General features: G+C 50.5%; 2 protein-coding genes across 5 annotated transcripts in view; one reads left to right on the top strand and one right to left on the bottom strand.

Annotated features, from left to right (window-relative positions):
- Positions 1–715: 715 nt before the first annotated feature.
- MRPL37 (mitochondrial ribosomal protein L37) lies at positions 716–14813 on the bottom strand. The gene is made up of 7 exons (XM_055305971.1): positions 14410–14813; positions 11030–11213; positions 10820–10935; positions 7801–7986; positions 5754–5911; positions 2612–2815; positions 716–942 (listed from the first exon to the last, which is right to left on the bottom strand). The coding sequence occupies exons 1-7, from the start codon at positions 14753–14755 to the stop codon at positions 865–867; spliced, it is 1272 nt and encodes a 423-aa protein (XP_055161946.1). The 5' UTR covers positions 14756–14813; the 3' UTR covers positions 716–864.
- The window catches only part of LOC129497243 (NADH-cytochrome b5 reductase-like), a 22924-nt gene continuing 12971 nt past the window's right edge, over positions 11220–21172 (top strand). For 2 of the 4 annotated variants that reach the window (XM_055305981.1, XM_055305978.1), the window contains exons 1-3: positions 11220–14045; positions 17984–18274; positions 19171–19319. In XM_055305981.1, coding sequence (XP_055161956.1) covers positions 18080–18274; positions 19171–19319 — 344 coding nt within the window. In that variant the 5' untranslated portion in view covers positions 11220–14045; positions 17984–18079. Of the gene's footprint in view, positions 14046–14945; positions 15022–17983; positions 18275–19170; positions 19320–21172 lie in introns of those variants that run through there. The other 2 variants (XM_055305979.1, XM_055305980.1) reach the window with 2 other exon arrangements.

Raw genomic sequence — 21172 nt, 5'->3', positions numbered from 1 at the left:
ACCAGACACAGGTAGGGCTCCACTTGGCCACAGCTCTGGTGGCCGTGACGCTGCTCTCAGATCTCTCCTCAGAGGCCCTCCCGCAGGCAGCGGGCATGACCAGACTGCTTCTCTGGCTAACTGCTCTCAGCCACGTCCCCTCTGTTGAGGACCCAGAACAAGGCCCGGCACACAGTAAGGCAATCAACAGCTTTCTTGAATGTGGAAACACTATTTACCTTGCAAGAGCTATGCAAGGATCAAAGAGGATGCGTCTAAGGTGCCGGGCCCAGAGCAGGACTTGGAAGTTACGTGAAAGAGAGGCCGCAGCCGAACCAGGGATGGACTTGCTCTGTTAACCCGAATACCAGGGAGAAATCTACAATGCATGTTCTATGCAGGTTCCCTGCAGTCACTATGGAATGTGCCCGCAATTCCGAGTCCCAGGAGAACCCAGCAGGCATCAGAGAGAGCGTATCACGTGGCAGATGCTACACATACATCATCTACGGCCTTCGAAACAAGGGAGCTCATGCTACCCTCAAGTTTCAGGTGAAGAAGATGAAATCCAGAGACAAAGATTCTTATCTATAGTCAAGATGGGCCGTGGGCAGGGAGGGCTTAGGGTGGGCCAGGTCAGGCCCCAGGGCCGCACGCACACGCAGGCAGGCTCACGGTGTAGCTGCTGTGCAGCTACGGGCGCCCTTCCTGACAGCTCCCCACACCAGGCACGGGCTCCAGGGCCCCAGAAGCGCTCTTTATTGGCAGCCAGACCAGCAGGCTGGAGGAACACTGTGGTTCCGGCAGGCCCAGCACTGCTCTGGAGGCAGGATCTTCTGCGTGAAGGGGGACGAGGGGGCTTCAGACCTCAGGTCGGTCCTTGGCTTACACAGCACCATGCAAATACAGAGCTAAAAACTTCCTGAACGTCTCTGGCTGGAAACCAGTTGGCCCAACAGGTTCCTGGAAAAGAACACAGCCCGTTAGGATCCTGCTAGTAGATTTAATGGCAGCAATGAAAAGAAAGGTTGGTTTTATGTAAATCCTAAATGCCTGGATAGTCACTGCCACCTCCTCTCACGCACAAGGCGGGGGCAGCGGGGAGCTGGCACTGATGGCTACACGGCTGGGCTGGGGGACACAAAGCACTCCTAGTGCTTCCAGCCAGAACGTGTGCTGGCACTATCCTCATCCCCTATCCCTCTCACTGCAACCAGCGGTCTGTTGCGCCCTTTGCATCCCCAAATCATCTCTCACTACTCCACACACATTGCTCAGGCCCCTTCTCTCTGTGCTGCACCTGTGCCCAACAGTGGCTTGAATCTGGCTCTGCCCTCAAGGAGCTCACAGCTAGACGTTCCAACAGTGATGAGAAAAGCTGATAGGCCTCACAAAAGAGGTAGGGAAAAGATGCTCAGAAAGCAGGGGAGAAGGTCTTCCATATGAATGACTGAGTCTTAAAGGGCAAGTAGAATGGCCAGAGAGAAACAGCAAAAGCAGGCTGCCTCAGAGAGAGGAGTACGTGCACCAGTGCAGAGCAGAACGTAGAAGGGCCAGGCTGAGGCCAGGGCCTGCACGGGGGGGTGAGGGTGGGGGGGCGCAGGAGCCGAGGAGAGGTGTGGAGGAGCCATCTGACTAACCAGGATGTGTCTGCCGCTAAGTCAGTGTTCTAGAAGGGAGAGCCCAGAGAGCCACGTAGAAGAGGAGAGCAGGGTAAGAGCAGAGGGCATAGGTGGCTGGTGTGGCTGTGGCTGGCACACAAAGGTATCCGGGGCCAAAGAAAGAAGAGGGCCCAGAGCAGAGAGGCGTTTCCTGCGCAGAAACAGCACCGACAGATGCGGGAGAGGTAACAAGGCAGCTGACAAGCCCATTTTGTTCAAAGGCCCAACACCAGTTCCACGCAGCACACCTGCTCAGGCCGTGCAGGACCCAGGACACAGCCAGCACCCCTATTCCATTCTCTCACAGACCCTGACGCTGCCCTGACCCTTCAGTGCGCTTATCACTGCCTGACGTCACACAGTGAATTTAGACATGGGGGCTGCACAGAACGCAGACCTGGACTCTGGCAGCAGAGCCCTGGGGTGTGACAGTCACAAGGCCATGGGACGAATCCCACATCCGTGGGAAGAAATGATGAATGCCTTGTCCACAGGCCCTGCCTCCGAGGAGCTTGGAGCTCAGTTTGATGGAGGAGAAAAGCCTACAGAATAGCAGCGGGATTGTGCTATGATGGGGGAACACGGGCTACAGGGACCCCACCCCGAGGCACTGCAGTGAGGCCAGCAGTGGGTGGTAGGTCCTTCCACTAACCCTGGAAGGACAAGGAGAGAGAAATGGAAGGCAGGGGGAGAGGGGAGCAGCAGCACCCAGTAAGGCCCAGAGGGGCACTGTGAGGAGCTGGGCGTGCTGAGTGCACAGGGAAGCAGGAGGGCAGCGGAGGACTGGGCAGGGCCCAGGGTGGAAAGGCACCGTTCTAGCGGACAAGCCCTCCAGGTAGAGATCCTGGGCAGGAGTCCCTAAAGCCAGGGTCCCACTTGTGAGCATTCCTTCAACCCCACCCCTGGCTCACTCTGGGGAAACTGTGTAATGGCCCTGTTCTTATCACCAGGCTGGAGATGGCTGAACTTACCACAACCACCTTCTTTTTGATCACTGGGCGACACCAAAAATGCTGATAGAGGAGCTGGTCCGAGTCCACCCAGACCAGATTCTTGACGCCGTCGTTAGACGCCAGGTCTGTGGTGTTCAGCTGTAAAACCAGGAACTGGAAGACGCGTCCATCGGTGCCCACACTCTGCACAACAACCGGCTGCTCCAAAACCTTAGTGTGGTTCTGAGAGGAGAGGGGGACGAGTCCATCAAACCAGCAACAGCCGGGGTGAAGAGCAGCAGGGAACAGGCAGCTTCTAGCTCCGGCCTCTACAAATGCCTGCCCTGCTTAAGGTTCCCATGACCGGTCAATGGTAACAGGAGGAGCTCAGGGTACCATCCAGGGCGAGGCCGTCCCTCCCTCCCCCAGCCTGGCTCTGCCTGACCTGGGCCTCCTGGTTAATAAGCACGTGACAGTAATTCCTGCCACCGGGGTGGGGGTGGGGTGAGGACGGGCCAGTGGCAGAGCACAGGAGGTGATGGGAAATTAAGGACGGGGAAATCCTTCAAACCCACCGTGGTACCTGATGGCGGCAATAGTGACCTCAGTTCCACCAAATGTTAACCTGGAGGGTCAGGTAATATATGACCTTACTCCGCTCAGCTCTCAACTGCCTGACAGATGAGGAAATTGAGACTTGTCTGGTGGCATCACACGGACGTGTGGCCCCAGGAGGCAGACTAGCCAGTGCCTCGCTCCAAAGGGCTTGGCACTGCACAATGCCCGGGACCTACAGGCAGTCGCCTGACCTGAGCTTTGTGCCCCCGGCAGCTCTGAGAACATGTCAGATCCCACACCACCGTGCCAGCACCGGGCTTTCACCTGGCAGCACATTTGCTGATTTGCTTCAAATCAGCACTACTTGGTAATAGTAATGGTAGCAACCAGCTACTGCAAGCCTCTCGTGTGCCAGGCATCACACTGGTTCTATAGCCACTGGTAATCTCATGAATCCAGCAGTCTGCTCCCATTTCACAGATGGGGAAACTGAAGTTCAGTACAAGGTTGCCCATGACAGGTGAGCCAGGATCAGATGCCACGCTAGGAAATCACTGAAAACCCTAACATTGTAGCTGACACTTAACATCCCATGATATCGGGTGGTAGTACCTCTTTTCATGCCCAGGAGTGTCCCGTGTGGATGAAAAATTATATGTTGACCCCACTGAGCCTTTCCAACAGTCCAGTTTGGTGATGGCTACCTGCGGGACAGGCCCGGTAGGCAGGCCCCATGAAGCAGAGAATCCTTGATTCAAAAATGCTGCCTATGTTCACCCCTCCAGAGCTGGATGACATTAGGAATAGCTAATGTCAGACCTCGGCGTGGGCCACACTGGGACTGTTGGCCTTAGAAATACCTGTTCTTAGCTGCATGAGAAATAAATAAAAAGAAAAGTACCTCTAAGTGTTAGCTGAGAATTCTGTATTGACTCTTATCTCCCTCTACAGATCAATAAAACTGCAGGTAGTACATAAATTTCTCAGCAATTTTACCTTTTACACGGAGGCACTTCCCATAATTGCTCAACTTCACATCCCCAGGAATAATTTGTACCTGGAGGGGGTGGGAGAGATCTCCTCTCCTACCCAACCGGGTGGCAATTAGTGGTAGCATTGCTACCCATGCTCTGCTGGCAACAGCTGGCACAGAAGCTACAATGAGCCTGCAGACCAGGTACCTGGCATGCGACTCTGTGTTTCCTTCCCCTGCCCCAGAGTTGAGAGGCAACACATCTTTTGAAGCTGGAGGGACCAGGGCTCCAATGCTTGCTTCCCTACTCAATAGCTATGGGATCTTGGGCAAGTCACCTAACCTTCCAGAGCCTTCATGAGTACGTAGTCAAGGAATGGAAGAAAGACAACCTTCAAGGACTGGAAAGACAAAAAAGGTGACATAAAGATGTAACAGCTGCTAATCTCTTGGCTGTGACACTGGGAAAGGTACTTAGCTTCCTGAACCTCAGTTTCATCTGTAAAATGAAGCTAATGGCACCTGCCAGAGGGCTGCTGTATGGATCAAACAATGCAGTGGTTCTCAAATTTTAGGGCTGTGTTTTTCAACGTTGGGCTTATTCCAGCATCACCTGGAGGGCTTCTTATAACACTGGTTACCTGGGCCCCACTCCCAGAGTTTCTGATGCAGTAGAATTTGTACTTCAACAAGTTCCCAGATGATGCTCATGAGCTAACCCAGGACCATACTTTGAGAAACACTGATCTAAAGAATCCTCATTAAATGTCTGGCATGTAGCAAGGTCCAATCCACTCCTTATCTCATCTGGCCAACCACACCTCTGCAACCCCACCTAGATCTCAGATCAAGTAGGATGGGAAACAGGTGAAACAGAACATCATGAGTCTCCTCCTGGAGGGCCTCAGACTCAGGAGCTGGCAGCTCTCAGCCCTCCCCCAACCAACACACACACTCCCCACCCCCCTACCGCCCCCCACCCCAGGATACAGTGTCCAGGCCTGCTGAAGGAATCCCATACTGTTATTTTTTATGGGAGGCCTTTGCTCCCAGGGCAGGCTCTCCCCCATTTTGGGGGTAGCTCTGTGGGACCACCACTCAGCCTGCATTCTCCACCATCCAGGTCCTCAAGACCTCCTCTTAGAATTAAGGGGCTATCACCAAGTGGTATCTTGGTCCCTGAACCTGTCCTCTCTTGGCAGACAGGTCTACATCATCTCCTCCTGCCCAATGGAGCCTTGTGCTCTGGTTCTGCTATCACAGAATCAAAGGGGTGTACAAGAGCACAAGTAACTCAAGCCTTAGGAGCCGGGCACACCTAGTTCTGACCCTTTCCCCACCACTCATTGCTATGTAAGGCTGAACAAGCTGCTTAGCCTCCCTGCAGCTCAGGGGCATAACTGGAAAATGGGGATGATAAAGAAACCTTGTGGGCTATTCTGATCAACAAGTGAAGTGGCTTATGGAAACGACAGGCAGGCACACAGCAGGCCCCAGGCAGATGTCAGGGTATCTCCGTAGGGTAGATAGAAGCACCTGTCCCTAGAACTCCTCAGTCAAGCAAGGAATCCCTTGTGCCTCCCTCCTTTCTTCGAGCAGCGTAAGTCAACATCACATAAGGTAGCTCGGTGGTCTCCTCCACATACATACCCCATAAAGGCGCCGGGCCTGAACCAGGGCATTGCCAAAGGCAAACAGGATCATCTTGGCTCGCAGCTGGTCTGGTCGAAAGCGGTGTGGTCGTAAATTGGCTGTCTCCAGGAAATACAAGGTGTGGGGGTAAGGGTAAGGATACCCCTCCTGGAATCCTGCAAGATGCATAATCAGGTAGAGGAGCAAAAAGGATCATCAGCTTGTCCCAAAGCCTTTAGAAAGTCACCTCACCTTGGCTCAGTGCCAGGCACTACAGAGACTCCGTAAAGGCAGATGTTATCACTACAGCTCGGGGGATGGCAAACTTCAGCCTGCCTGCCAGCCAAATCTGGCCCCCCGCCTGTTTTTGAAAATAAAGTTTCTACTGGAGCATAGCCATGCCCACTCATTTACACAATGTCTCCGGAGTAGCTGTCACAGAGACCATATGTGGCCTGTAAAACCTGAAATATTTACTATTTGGCTCTTTATTGAAAATTTTGCCAACCTGTGTCAGGTCATTCCTGTGGGCTGATTAACTCCGCCCTCTTTCTCACTATTCAAGCACATAGAAGACAGGGATGTTAATAGGAGAAAACCTGAAAACTAGAGTAATTATTTTTTTAAAGCGAATCATTTGCAAAATTCCCTACTTAATTATTAGTGATAAGTGACTCGCTTCATACTCACAAGTGATCTGCAAATCCTGGCACTGAGGATTAGAGCTTAGCCCTTGTGCTCCCCAGCCACACCCCTGCCAGGCCATCATTCTTGTCCCCTGCACAGCTAAGAGTAAACTCTTAGTAGGCTGGCAGCTTCTGGAATGAGTAACCTGGGTTAGTGAGAGTGGGTGAGGAGGAGGAAGAAGCTGGGAAAACATGGGCTCTGAAAAACCCAGACGCAAGCACTACTTGAGAGCAACACCCTCCCTTGGGCCACCATCTTGGCTTCAGCTGCTAGCACCCCGTGCAGCCAGCCTGAGACAGGCTCCAGGTACAGCCAGGTGCCAGGGACAGAGGCCAAGCATGGCTTGCCACTGCCTTTGAGGAGTTCAGTCTGGGGGGCCCCACACGAAGGGACAGGTGAAGATGTGGGCAGGGTGTGTTGGGGGCTGGGAAAGGACAGAGGGAGGGGCCCTGATGACCGGGAGGACCCCAGAGCATTTCTGGGAAGGAGTGACTCCAAAGATGAACTACTGAGGTGGGGACAGAAAGAGGCAGCCGGCCACAGACCCCAGTCAGGGGAGAGAGGGCACGCCAGAGCCTGAGGTGAGGAAGGGCACAGTGTGCTGTGTGTAGCTGGACAGGGCAGGGGTCATGCAGGAGCAGAGAACAGCCCCCAAAACCCTCAGATGGTAAGCTGAGGAGTTCCACCTGTACCCAAGAGGCATAGGGAGGTAGGCACGCAGGCAGGAAGGCAAGGGGCAGAATCTGTTTCAGAAGGGTGGCTCTGGAAATGGGAACCAGATGGACTGAGAGGAAAGAGCCCAGGTCAGGTTGGCCGGCTAGCTGGGAGGTTGTGGCAGCAGGCTGGGCCTGCTGGAAGCTGTCACCGTGGAGAAGAGGTTAGAAGGCAGGCACTAGGACTCCTAGGGGCGGACTAGAGGGCAAGAGCCTGATGCTCCAGTTTCTGTTGTGGTGGCCAGAGGGGTGGTGGTGTCTTATTCCATGGAGTTTAGATGAATAGTTCCATCCAAGGCCTGTAGGGCTTCCTCTGTTCTTGTAGGAGGTCGGCCAGAGTTTACAGGGTGCATAGAAAGAGGGGCGTCTTTCAAGGGACTTGTGAATAAAGGACTTGGCGCCTGGCCCAGAGCCCCTCAGCCACCCATTACAACTCTGATGTAAGTTACCTCAGGGATCAAAAGCAAAGTCAGCCTTTGAGTAAACCCCTTAGATTCCCTGAGTCTCATCTTCTTGCCCACAAAGTGGGGACAGGCTGCTACATGGCTCTTAGGAAAAATGCGTGTGAGGTGCCAAGCACACAGTATTCAGTATGCTCCTTTTCTTTGGAAAAAGTGCATCCCTCATCTCCTCACTGCCTGGAGATACGAGGCTATGACACTTACCCGTGTTGTCTTCCACGTCATAAACATTGCATTCCTGAAGGTCAATAGTGGGAGATATGGGATAGAAGGCCTCAAGAATATGATTTTTTGTAGCTTCCACCTCCTCTCTGGAGGCAATGGCAGGCAGCGGATCCTTGCCGTTCAGTCGGGCTCCACTAGGACCACAGACCTGAAGGAGAAAAGACTCTAAAAAGAGGAGAGAGACAATCAGTCTACCCTACCCTGGTCTAGAGCCTTCATCCTGCCATGTAGCTCAAATCTTAGTGCCTTCCTAGCTGCTCAGCCTGATCGCAGAAAACAAAACTCTGATCAAGATGCTGACAAGGGGACCAACCAATGCCCTCTTCTTCCTGTGTTCCCTCACCAAAGAGCCCTGAAGCCTGGCAGTCTCTGTGGGTTCAGGGCTGCCCCACCCAGATCTTCCCAAGCACCTGCTCTACGCTGGGGACCAGAAATGATTGAGTTATCCTCTGCTCTCAAGAAGCTTCCTAGGTAGTAAGCGCATACAGAAGTGTGAACCATACTCCGAGACAGAAGAGATGGGGAAAACTGACCTCCGAGACCTGGGATGCTTCCCAAAAGCGGATGCTTTTAAACTAGTTTCCGAAGGATAGATAAGAGCAGAGTTGCTCAACTTCAGCAGTATTCTCATTTTGGACTGGATAATTCTTTGGTGAAGGGAACTGTTCTGTGCACTGCAGAGTTCTGGCAGCAGCCCTGGCTCCTATCCACCAGTTGCCAGTACAACTCCCCCCTGTTCAATGAAAAATGTCTCCAGACTTTGCCAAATCTCCCTTCGGGGGCAAAACTGCCCTTGATTGGTTAACAGTGTGCCCAGGCAAGAAAAAGGAAAGAAAAACATTTTAGGTAAGGAGGAAGAACATGTGCAAAGGCACAGAAGTCTGCTCCCCCACAGCAGTTTACTGAGACAACCCAGGTGATTAGGGCATGATGTGGGAGAGGGGATGGAGAATTGAGGGAGGGAGGTGACTAGAGACTAAGGAGAAAGGCTATTAAACTCAGGAAAGGAGCCAAGTTGTCTTCAACAACTGACAGTGAGGAAAAATCAGGCCAGTCAGAAGCCTCACCTGTGACGGATCAGCCTATCTGCTACATAGCTGTTAAGTTTATGAGGAAACACACGCACACCGGACAAATCAGCAAAGCTGCCACTGCAAGTGTGTGCACATGTCCCTCACAGAGGTCCCCACAGGAGGCTGTGTGCCACCAGGCAAAATGTGCCTGAAAGGCTCCCTGAGAATGGCCTCCTGAAATTTCTCAATGAGGGCAAATCTTCCTCTGAAGGCGCTTTGGGTGTCTAGAAATAAGCGATCACAACGGAATGGTAAGAGATCAAGGGCGATGATCTTCTATGTCCAAACAATGGTTTGGTCAACAGCACTGTCATCTAATTAGCATGCGGTCTCCCTCACTGGGTGTGTAAAGCAGAGATACTACATCTGTGCATGGATAAACTCTGATCCGCTTATTAAAACGTACCCACACCTCAAGAATACTTTTCTAAAGTATTTCCTGTTTCCTCACATATAATCTGCAAGGAAGATAAATGTGCCTGGACCTCTCCTAACCTTGGGTTTTAGATTCTCCCCGCAGACCACTCTAGTGTGGTTTCCAATTCAATTCCCTCCACATCCCTCCTCCAGTGACAGCTCCAAATGGGGCAGTTTAATTAGAGGTAATAGTTGATGATGGGCCAACAAGTACTCCTCTATGAATGAGGTCCATAATTTCCTTAGTGATGCCATTACCTCTGCATAGCTGACTCCTTGCCAGGAAGCACATACTCAAAAGGGGCAAGTTGGGAGAAACTTGATCAAGCAGAGGTCCTGAAAATCCCAAATCATTCCATAGCTGGTTTCCCTGCTCCGGATTTCCACCAATGAGAATACTGGTGTGCTTCCAATATCCCTGTCTAAGACACTTCAGAGTGGTAATCACCCACCCATCCCTTCAGTCAGCACTGCTCATGTGCCATGAACTGTTAGATGCCATGTACAAAAATGAGTAAGATGTGGTCCCTGCTGTCAGGAGTTCAGTCTAGTGGGGCAGATGGAGAAGACATTAGAGAATTCCAATACAGTACAACAAGTGCTCTGATAAAAATAGGTATGATGGGCAGAAGGAGCGCAGAAGCAGACTAGCTAACGTCTGCATTCACATAGGAAGGGGGCTGAGCCTTGCAGACAAGAATTTAGCCAAATGTGGAAAGTAGAAAAAAGCACTTCAGACAGAATGTACAGCACAGTGCAAAAGGTGTAAAAGCTTGATGCCAAAAAGCTGCAAGTGGCTGAAGTGTAAATTTGGCCCAGAGGTGCAGTGGGGGTGGGGGTGGTAGAGATGGACAGAAGATCAGAAAGACTAGCTGGTAGCCAAATCAGTGGGTCGCATCCAATGATAAATGGTTTGAGATCCTGGGAGGCAGTGAGGGATCTGAACAGGGGAGGGAAGTGCAATTTAGAAAGATTACTCTAGCAGCTATGTGGAAAATGGATTTGGAAAAAGAGAAAAGCATGAATGGAGCAAGAAGGCTCTTACAATCAAGTATGAGCTTTGTGAAGGCAGAGACTGCCTGTGCTTTATTACTTCTTTTCTTCAACATTTAGGCACTCACGGGCACTCAACAGATACGGGTGAATTAAGTCATGGGAAGAAGTGATTAAAAACAAAAACGTCTGAGGAGCACCTGGGGCTCAGTTGGTTAAGCGTCCTACTCTTGATTTCAGCTCAGGTCACGATGGCAGGGTTGTGAGATTAAGCCCCACTTTGGGCTCTATGCTAGGCATTGAGCCTGCTTAAAGATTCTTCTTCTTTCTGTCCCTCCTACCCCCCAAAATAGGCTGGTCTGGTCTGTGGCTAATGATAGGAGGATGTGTCTGAGCCTACAAAATTGGTCTGTGAAGGACGGAAATGAGCACAGGTATGGACGTGGTGATGGTAAGCTGTTAGTGGGGCTAAGAGCAGAATGATTAAAAAAAAAAAAAAAAACAAGATGACCAACCTCGATTCCAGGTAGTGGAAAACGTGTAGTTTTTGGCATAGATCCGCCTCGTCAGAGAGGGATGCTTGAGAATCTGGGATTTACACAGCTGTATCAGACTGTCCACGATGACTGGACTTAGAAGAAAGAAGAGACATTTGGAGATGTAAAGCAACAGGTTGACTCTAAGATCCACTGACCAGAAATCTTATTGCCTTGGGGGAAACTTACCAGTAGGCCTCCCTCTTGGGGGTGTCTTCAGTGGAGTGCCAGAGACGGGCATGAGAGATCACATTCAGAACGCGTTCATCTTGGTTCTCTATATAGTTCTTTGGATCACTGACCAAGCTAAGCACTTTCTCGGGAAGGCCTTCTATTAACTTGGCCTTGGTAAGCCAGAGGGCCTGCTTCACACCTTTGGGGTAATCAGTCACAAAAAAAAAAAAAAAGAAAGAAAAAGAAAAAAAGAAAACGATTCTGTAGGAGTTGCTTAAGTCTGACAGTACCATCTTGGGGAACTGTCTGCCTTGGGAGAATCAGGATTTGTGCTAGGACATCTGAGGAGTCAGAACTAAAATAAGAGTGGAAGCCAGGACGCCAGATTTCAACTCAACTTCAGTACTAACTAATGATGGTCAACAGCTGGCTGAGGTGGTGCGTGCCTGCCCAGGAGGGATTCAAAAAGCGGCAAAGGTGGCTGGGCTCCTAAGGCTGAATCTTGCGGGAGAGTCTGTCTGTTGCCTGCAAGATTCAGACTCCAGACTATATGCCAGCATTTCAAATCCTAGATCCCTTTATTAACCCACATCCAAGGCCCTGATTGGAAGAGCCCATGTCTACCAAATATACTCCATTTGTTAGGTGTGGGCCAAGGATTAAGCCCATGTTGCTTTATCAAGGGAAAATAGTTTTTGTTAAATAATGGAAATAACTTAAGAGACCATAAATAACTTGAGGGACCCTGAGTTGGGGAACACTGAAACATAATCTTTCACATCTCACCTAACCCTGAGCTTCTATAATGAGCTATCTTTAAGCAGATTTTTGTATGCAGAAGCCGTATGAAATGCACTGCTGTTTTTTTGTCGAAAGGATCACATGTTCTATTTATTACACAGGATCCTCCCTGGCCTTACTACCAGAAGGTTGGGGTTTTCCTGGGATAGCATGGTTTTGTCTTATGGACACAGTGAGACTGCATAACTGAAAATGTTCTTCTCTATAACAGGAGTCAACAACTTTTCCCCTAAAGGGCCAGATAACAAATATTTTCAGCTTCTGAGCTGTACATTGTCACAATTCCTCAACTCTGTAGCAATGAAAACAGCCACTTACAAGTAAACAAGTGGGTGTGGCTATGTTCTAATAAAACTACAGAAACAGGCAACTGGCCTAGTCAGTTGACCCTGTCTCTGTACCATTAACAGGCTGAGAGCCAAGTTAAGGGCTCCCCTTTAGCAAGCAGAACCTCACAGAATGGATTTTTTTGTATTCACCTCAGTGTTTTATTTTTCCTTTGTGTGGATTTCCTCACCTCCATGTTTTTAATTTAATTTGGCTGTGTTGTAAAATTTTTGTAAGATGCCTGAAATACTTTTCGGGAAAAGATGTAATATAAATAAAGAAAAATAGATTGGATTCAGTTTGCTTCATTTTTAAACGTTAAGGACAGTTACTGTCAGTGGGATGGGCTGCGATGCCAAGCAAAACTCCCTTACTTCACCTTCCCCGGATCGGGCTTCCCTGAGGGAAGAGAAAGTGCCCAGCACTAGGAACCTAAATTATGCATCAAATCTACATACCAGTCTCCTACCGTCAAAACAATGCTAATACTGTATTCTTCTCCATGAGTGTAGTTACAAGTTAATGGCAGGCTGGTGACTGCTTTGGTTAGTAGGCTACTTGTGCCAATTGGGAAAACACCAGTTTCAGAGACATATTTTCATTTGCAAAGCTATGCCTAGGATTAAATGGAGCCTAGGATACTTTGAAGGAGACTTTCTCAGGCAATTTACTTTGCGCTAATAAATGAAATGCTATGAGGACAGTAAGACTTCACTTTGAGACTTATAGGACCTGGGAAATACAAGCGTTTAGAACAGTACCTTCTGGATTTTGTGGTGCAGCAGAAAAAACACGGGACTGGAGTCAGAGTTTGAGTTCTACAATGCCACTTTTCCTTAAACTTGACAATGGATTAAAAAATTGAGATTTTTATCGTTCACTAGTATATGAGTAATATGTAATTATTAGAGCTGCCATTTACTGAGCATCACCATCTATCCTGTGCCAGGAACTTTATCTCTAAATCTGATGGGATTTTAATGGAACTGGAGGATGAAATTCAGAGACTTTGCTTCAAGTCACATACCCTGTAAGTGATGGTGTGGAGGAAAATCTGAGTCTGTCTGCCCTAAAGCCTGGTCATGGGTCACTTAAGGGTGGGATGCCTGGCTTGCTCAGTTGGTAAAGCATGGGACTCTTAGTCCCAGGATTGTGAGTTCAAGCCCCATGCTGGGTGTGGAGCCTACTTAAAATAAATTTAAAAAAAAAGGGGAGGGGGACGCCAAGTCTTGTGAGGTCCATTTCAGCATTCTGATAGGGCAATGGGAATGTTTAGATACAAGAAATTCAGCTTTCGGGAATGGGTTTGAATGGCTTCAGAGGCTGGCCAGTTGACTTACTTTTTTTTTTTCAAATCTAGGATTTATTCTTTGGTTTAGTTTCCAAATCCTGCCAGGCGTCTTCCTTTCCTAATTACTCTTTGGAAAATAACTGCTCCCACTGACCCTGAGACGGTTTTGTGTTTTCAGAACCTGCTCTACTTCCACGGTGATTAAGGGACTAGGGAAGAACAGCAAGAACAGGGACAGAGACTCTCAACAAACGAGCCCCTCCCTCCTGCCTCCCTCGGACTCTGGAAAATAACTTCTGGTTTTACTCTAGACACAGACTGGCTTTATTCGGCTCAGGCATTTTGACCTGTTCTTAGTGAAAGGGGTGCAGAAGCAGGCCAGATGGCTTTTAGGTCCAGATCCCTTCCTGGAAACATCTCAGTTTTGACCTCTGACAGAGGAGGGCGACCTAGGAGACGGGAGACAGAGCCCTGGCTTCACCATTAACCCAGAGCACGTGTGCCCACACCACGTCCCTCTCCGTCACCTTCACCAATCCCGCGAAAACAGGCCAGAGGCCAGGAGATTAAGCAATGCTTTAGCCTCCCTGCATCTAATTCTTCGGTGTACAGGTACGTGTCAGGGCGTTAAGAGCTGGAAGGGTCAGTGCGGACCACCTAGGCAGAACCGCCGAGCTCACAGAAGAGGCCGGCTCCCGAGGATTCAGCCCCTTGCCCCGAATCACAGAGCTGGACGGCAGAAGCCGGGTCTTTCCCCTTGGCCACTCCACCTCTCCAATCCTGCCTCACACGGGAGCAGCGCTTCTCATCCCACTTGGGCTCGAAACCCTCAGAGGACGTAATCACTACCCATTTCGCAGACGGAGAAACCGAGACCCACGAAGTTTCAAGGCCACAGGGGGCTGGGGTCAGTGCTGGGCGGAGGGACGGGGGACGAGGGACGAGGTCCCCTCCGGCCCGTCCTGTAGGGCCTCACCCTCCAGGAGGCGGCAGCGCTGGTGGAAGACGTAGCAGACCCGATCCTTGTACAGCGGCTGCTCGTGAACCGGAGTCGGGCGGCGGAACTTTGGGTGCGTCCAACCAGGGTCCCAGGGCGGGAAGACCGGCCGCGCCAGGCCGGGCATGAAGTGCATCTTCCCCGCGTAGGTGATGGGCTCCAGTCCGGGGATGTCGTACACCCTGTTCAGGGGCCGAGGCTCGGGCTTCCGCGTGGAGCGCACACCCCACTCGTACGCCCCGCGCGCCGGGGCCCCGCAGTCCCCAAGGCCGAGCCGCGCAGGGCGAACCAGCGCCCGCCTCGCGGGCCCCGACGCCAACGCCATGCCAACTCGATCCCCCTCACGCCCTCTACCTGGACGCCGCCATGTTCCCGCGCGCAAGGCCTGCTGGGAGCGAAAGGGGCGGGGCGCCAAGCCTCGTTTCGTGAGTGGCAGCCACTTCAACCAATCATAATCTAGACATCCTAGCCTTGCCCCACCCCCACAGGCTATTTTCATTTTAGAGACCCTCCCTTCCCCACCCCACCCCCGCCGCCTCCCTGGGGAGGGCGGCACCCGGAGGAAACTCGAGGGCAGGCGCAGGTGTGTAGGTGAGTGGTCTTGGGATAGGCTGGGATAGGACTAGGGGTAGGACGCCAGTACTTCCGATCCCAACGTAGGGCAACCTGGGCGGTTGAAGTTTGGGTAGGGTACTTCCCTCCGAACTTAGCCCCTAAGTTAGAGCACCTGCGCAGCGCCCGGGCCGTGGGGGGTGCGCTCCCGTCTCCTTGCTTCACCACCCGCTGCTCGCCGCTGCCCCTCCCCGAGCCTGAGATGGCTGCATTCGACTGCACGCCCCTTCCCCAGCGTCAGGAGGGAGTTAGTTTCCCCCCTTTCCTCGGGGTTTCCCTGTCCGCGTCCCAGAAGCAAGGCCAGAGCTGGGAGAAGTGTTCCTTTGCTCCTTGCACCAACACCTGTTTTATCAAATGCTTGCAATGTGTTCGGCCCTGTGATGGGCATTTGGTTTGCGTTGGTGAATAAAACAGCTATGGAATGTAGAGTGCATGGGTAGAAAGCAAGTAAAGTCCACGAATAAGCCGTTGCAACTGGCAAATGTGTTTTCCATTCTTTTCCCCCAGTTATTTTTTCGTTTTTAGCATTTAACACTAAAGGCCGGGTTTTCCATTTTGATCTTGTCTCATGATGTCTCTCGCGCTAGAATGTAAACCCCATGAGCGCAAGGGGTTTTGCTTCTTCACTGCTCTGTCTCCACCTAGCACAATGCCTAGCACTAACAAATATATGTTAAATGAATCAATACGTAATAGAAACAAATAGGGTGCATGACAGAGAAGGAGAAGGAGGAGGGTCAAGGTGGACCTCAGAGGAGGTGACCTTTAAGGAAAAGCCCTGAAGGATGGAGAGAGTCATCCTACCAGAGGCAACAACGTGTCAAGTCCTAGCTTAAACATAGCGCTTCTTATACTGAAGAGGTAGAGGCTAGAAGGAGGCAGGAACCAAATTTTTTTTTAAAGATTTTATTATTTATTCGCAAGAGACACAGAGAGAGAGAGGCAGAGACACAGGCAGAGGGAGAGGCAGGCTCCATGCAGGGAGCCCAACATGGGACTCGATCCCGGGACTCCAGGATCACGTCCTGGACCAAAGGCAGGCTCTAAACCGCTGAGCCACCCAGGGATTCCAGGAACCAAATATTTATTTTTTTTATTTTTTTTTAATTTTTTATTTATTTATGATAGTCACAGAGAGAGAGAGAGAGAGAGAGAGGCAGAGACACAGGCAGAGGGAGAAGCAGGCTCCATGCACTGGGAGCCCGATGTGGGATTCGATCCTGGGTCTCCAGGATCGCGCCCTGGGCCAAAGGCAGGCGCCAAACCGCTGCGCCACCCAGGGATCCCCCAGGAACCAAATATTTAAAAGTTCATGACGGACTTGGCCAACTTATCTGCCATCCAAAATATCAAAGAAGTAGGATAATTAAGACCCAGAGAAGGTAGGTTCAAGGCAAGTACTGATAGGAATAACCCTCACACTGTCTTGCAGATTACAGTTCACAGAGCTCTCTGTTCTCTCACTTATCTTGCAAAAACTGCAAGAGTTAAAAAAAGCATGAAGAGGGTTCTAGACTTCATTCACTCACAATGCATCCCTGGTCCATAGCACAAAACAAAAATGGTTTGGATTGAGATAACATCATGTTAGGCTGCAAGTTCTATAAAGGTAGAGAGCCCATTTCCTATTTACATCTTATGTCCCAGCACCTAGCACTGTGCCTGGCTCTGAGACCTTATCTACAAACTAAATGAGCGCTCACCATTCACTGGAGCCTTCCATATGCCAGGCTTGTGCTTGGTGGTGGAATACAGAAAGAATAAGACACCATCCTTGCCCTCAAGCCTGCTAAACCTTCTTGAAATCATAGAGTTCATGAGCAGTAGAACCAAGTTTTCTGAAACCAAGCCCTTTCTAGTATAAGAAAAAGATGTATTGCACACAGAGGGACTGCCCTTCCAAAACTAAATGGTAAGAGGTTTTGGACAAGTTCTGATCAGAAGGATCCTGGGGCACCGGCAAGAAGATTAGATTGGAGCCAGTAGGCTATTGGGGAGCTGTTAAACGTTGCTAAGCGGGAGACTGTCGTGATTAGAACTGGTGGCAGATGTGCCAACGGATGGTGTAGGGAGAGACTGGAAGCACATCCTCTGGGATCATTGGAAGCTCCAGTGTAAATGGACATGGGAAGCAGGAAAAGTAGAAAAGGCCTTAAAGGTTAGGAATTGTGGGAAGTGATTGGTAACCAAGAAACAGGACCTCCCTGTCTTTTAGGAACTATGTGACCTTGTGTACATTATTAACCACCCCCCCGCCCCAGACCCCAGTTTTCCCATTTATAAAATGACATCTCTAGTACCAGCCTCATTATAAAGATTAAATGAAATGCAGCAGTTTGGTGAGTGACTTACCTTGCTGAAAGAAACTAGACACAAAAGAACATAGGATTCTGTTTACATAAAGGCAAAAACCCGGCAAAGCTGAACTATAGTGATTAAATTTGTACACAAAGGTGGCAAAACCAAGGAAAAGCAAGGGAATGTTATACCAAAGGTCAGGATTATGGTTACTTTATGGGGGATGGGAGGTGATCAGGAAGGGACACATAGGAGTGGCTTCTGGGTTGCTAGCAAGGTTCTTCGTACTTGACTACATGATAGCTACAGAAGCGTTTTTTGCTAATCTTATTTCTAAATAATTTTATAATTATTAAATTACACTTAAGTATTATATTTTATCATTTGAAATATTTTTTAAATTCATTACGGTTTTCTATGTTAAGTGCTTAATTCAGCACTCAAAGTCTGGGAAGAAATCAGGAAACTTTGGTTGCCAGCTCTGGTTGTTGTGTCCCGTCTGCCTGCTTCCCCTGCCAGGCAGCAGATCTCAGGGTTGATTCATCCCTGTCCCACTGCTCACACAGAGTGTGGCACCTGCAGGCCTCAGAATGGGAGCAATAGAGGTGGCCAGAGTGTAACCCACATGTTTTCCTTCTCTCAGGCCAACAACAGAGGGTCTGGGCCTGTGGCCTCACAGAGTCAGATCTGTTCCGGGAGGAGCACCAATTTTCCCTCCCAGGCTGCTCAAGCCCCACTGATGACGGATGAGAATGAGGAGAATGATGATGAGGAAGCCTGGCTGCAGCTTCGGCCGGTGGAGCCCTTGCCCTCTCAATGCTGTGGCAGTGGCTGCTCACCTTGTGTGTTTGACCTCTATCACCGAGAGCTGGCAAGGTGGGAGGCAGCCCGAGCCAGCAAGGACAGGAGCCTTCTGAATGGGGAGGAACCACAGGTGAGAGAGCACTGCTCCTCAGACAAGAAGGGCCAGGGTGGCAGTGTCAGCCTGGCCTCTGCCCTGCACAGTGCACCTGTGTGGGGAAGCTTTTCCTGACTCTGCACAGCAGAGAAAAAAGAGTGTGCTTAATAGAAGCAGACAGATCCAAGTTCAAAGCGTGACCCTGAATTGGGCATGGGGTCGTTCCAGGAGTGAATGAGGTTTGGGCATTTTACAGGAGAGAGATCTGTGAGTCATGACATTCAGAGAGGACTTCCTGAAGGAGGTGCAGGTGGGTGGAATGTTAAAGGCAGTGGGCTGAGACTTAGAAGACATGAATTTGAATTCCTGCTCAGGGATGACCTTGGACAAGTAAGCCACTACCACTCAGGCCTCAGTTTCCCCACATGGAAAATAAGAATATTGGATTAGATCATCTTAAGTTCCCATCAATTTCTAAATTTTGCAAATCTGGATTTTTGGTAGGTTTGAAGGATGAATTGATATTTCATACGTTGGAGATGCATATTCTGCATAAGGGGCACAGCTTGAACAAATAAAAACTCCCAGATAGCAAGCAGGGAAAACAGAGACAAGTTTGGCATCTGCTACACTGGAGAGACAATGAAGCTTGAGGTTTGTCCACAGGCCCGTGGAGTATCCCTCTAAAGAGACTGCACGTTATCCTGTGGCTAAAGGAGCCACAGAAGGCTTCTGAGCAGGGGCAGCTCAGTATGAAAAGCTCAGGTCTTCTTAGATCAGAGCATGAAGGGGAGGGGAGGTGAGACTACTCTCTATTATACAGAAAACTTTCAGGCAGAGAGAAAGAGCCTGTTCTGGGGGACAGCAAAAAAGGAGCTTGTGGGTGCTTGTGTGTCTGTTGTGCCTAGCTGTTGGATATTTTCCTGTTGCAGAGCTGCCTGTCTAGGCTGAGCCCAGAGACCTTCCTGGCTTTCCGCATCAGTGCCATGGACAGACTCACCGAGGACACTTACCGTGTTCGGTTTGCGCTCCCCAGGAACAGCCAGCTCGGCCTGCGGCCTGGCCAGCACCTCATCCTACGGTACACTCAGTGGGAGGGCCAGAGCTTTGCAGCCCCGCTTTGTCATTTACTGGCTGTGTGGTCACAGGCAACTTGCTTCACTTTCCTTAAGCCTGCATTCATCACCTTTATTTATTTTTTTTTTAAGATTTTATTCATTGATTCATGAGAGACACACAGAGAGAGAGAAAGAGGCAGAGACATAGAGGGAGAAGCAGGCTCCATGCAGGGAGCCCGATGTGGGACTCGATTCCAGGACCTCGGGATCACACCCTGAGCTAAAGGCAGACGCTCAACCACTGAGCCACCCAGGCATCCCCATTCATCACCTTTAAAGTAAACGTATTGCTGCCTGACTCAGAGGGTTCTGGGATTGTGTTTTCATAATAACCAACAGTAGCAGCAAACACTTTCATTGCATTTATTCTCCAAGGCACAGTTCTGTATGCTCACACCTAGCAACTCATTGAATACTCACACAACTGTGTATGGAGGAAACCAAAGTTGGAGAGGTTCAGTAACTTGCCCAAAGTCACCCAGTTAGGAAGTGGTGGAGCCAGGATGTGAAGGCAAGCCGTCTGCCTCTAGAGCCTGCAGTATGAATCTAATAGTAGTGCCAGTTGATAGGAAGGACACTTGTCCTCCAGCATAAGGGACTTGCCCAGGATCATGCAGCTAGTAAGTCCTGCAGCCAGGATTCAAACCGAGACAGCCTGGCTCCCCAGCTACCCTCTACCAGTGTCTTCTGCAGTTTCTTCCTCTTCCAAGCCTCCTTCTGACATCTCCCCCAACCTTGATCCCCTCCCAGCCCACCTGCCCAGGGTCAAGGCCCTTTGGGACCTCCAGGTGGAGGCATTGCTAGATGGTTGACTCTGGATCTGAGGCTCAGCAGAGAGAGATGAGCTATAGATGTGGGTGTGGGAATTATCAGCCTGTACCTGGATGGCATTTGGGAGCATATGAGGCATGGAAAGAGGGACAAAGGGCCAAACGGACAACTCCAGCATTTGTGGTATTGGCAGGAAAGGGAGGAGCCAGCAAAGCAGACAGAAGGTATAGCCAAGGACACCTTGGGGCCTCAGTCCTTTAAGGTCTGCCTTTGACCCTGGGGTTCTGGAATCGAGTTCAGAGTCCTGCTCAGCAGGGTGCCTACCTCTCCCTCTCCATCTGCCACTCCCTCTGTGCACTCACACATGCTTGCTGTTTCTCTCTCTCCCCCCAAATAAATACATAAAATCTTAAAAAAAAAAAAAATAGGTACAGCCAGAGGATGAGGAGAGTATCTTACTACTGGTCACATTTGAGCCACTTGTCTCATGCTGACCCTGGTATCTGTGCCCAGTGTATTCGGCCTGTGGCCTGGCTGGCTGTCCTTAAAGCTCAACATCCCAGCAGCTCCAGGGCAGCCCACAGCCCCATGCAACCGTCCATTCATGAATCAGGGATGCCCAGCACTCTCTGCCCTGAGCTTGGCCCCTCTCCTCTACCCTCTCTGCTGCTCCAGTGACAGCCCTAAAACAGGTATCTGACCATGTCACTCCCTTCTGGTGTTCCAGGGAAGCTCTCCAAGGCCCCAGCTTCCTTCCCCACCAAGTTCTCCCCACTCCTCCCTCACATTCGTGCCTTGCTCCAGCCTCATGACCCACTCACCAGTTCCTGGCTTGCTCTGTATTTCCTACCTCTAAGGTCTTTCCCAGGCTGTGCCTTCTGCCTGGATTACTTCCTATCCTGTCCCCACTTTTATCTGTCAGTGGCCTGCCTCTTTCATACCCAGGATGGTAGCAAAAGCTCCAGGAGGCCTCTTGAAGCTCCCCGGCTGCGAGTGCTCCCTCCGTGTGGAGCGTGTCCGTGTTTACCTCTGTGGTAGCAGATGC

This window comes from Nyctereutes procyonoides, unplaced genomic scaffold (genome assembly GCF_905146905.1).
Source record: "Nyctereutes procyonoides isolate TBG_1078 unplaced genomic scaffold, NYPRO_anot_genome, whole genome shotgun sequence".
NCBI lineage: Eukaryota > Metazoa > Chordata > Mammalia > Carnivora > Canidae > Nyctereutes > Nyctereutes procyonoides.
Note: the sequence above shows the minus strand (reverse complement) of the source record. Positions and strands in the feature narration are given on the sequence as shown.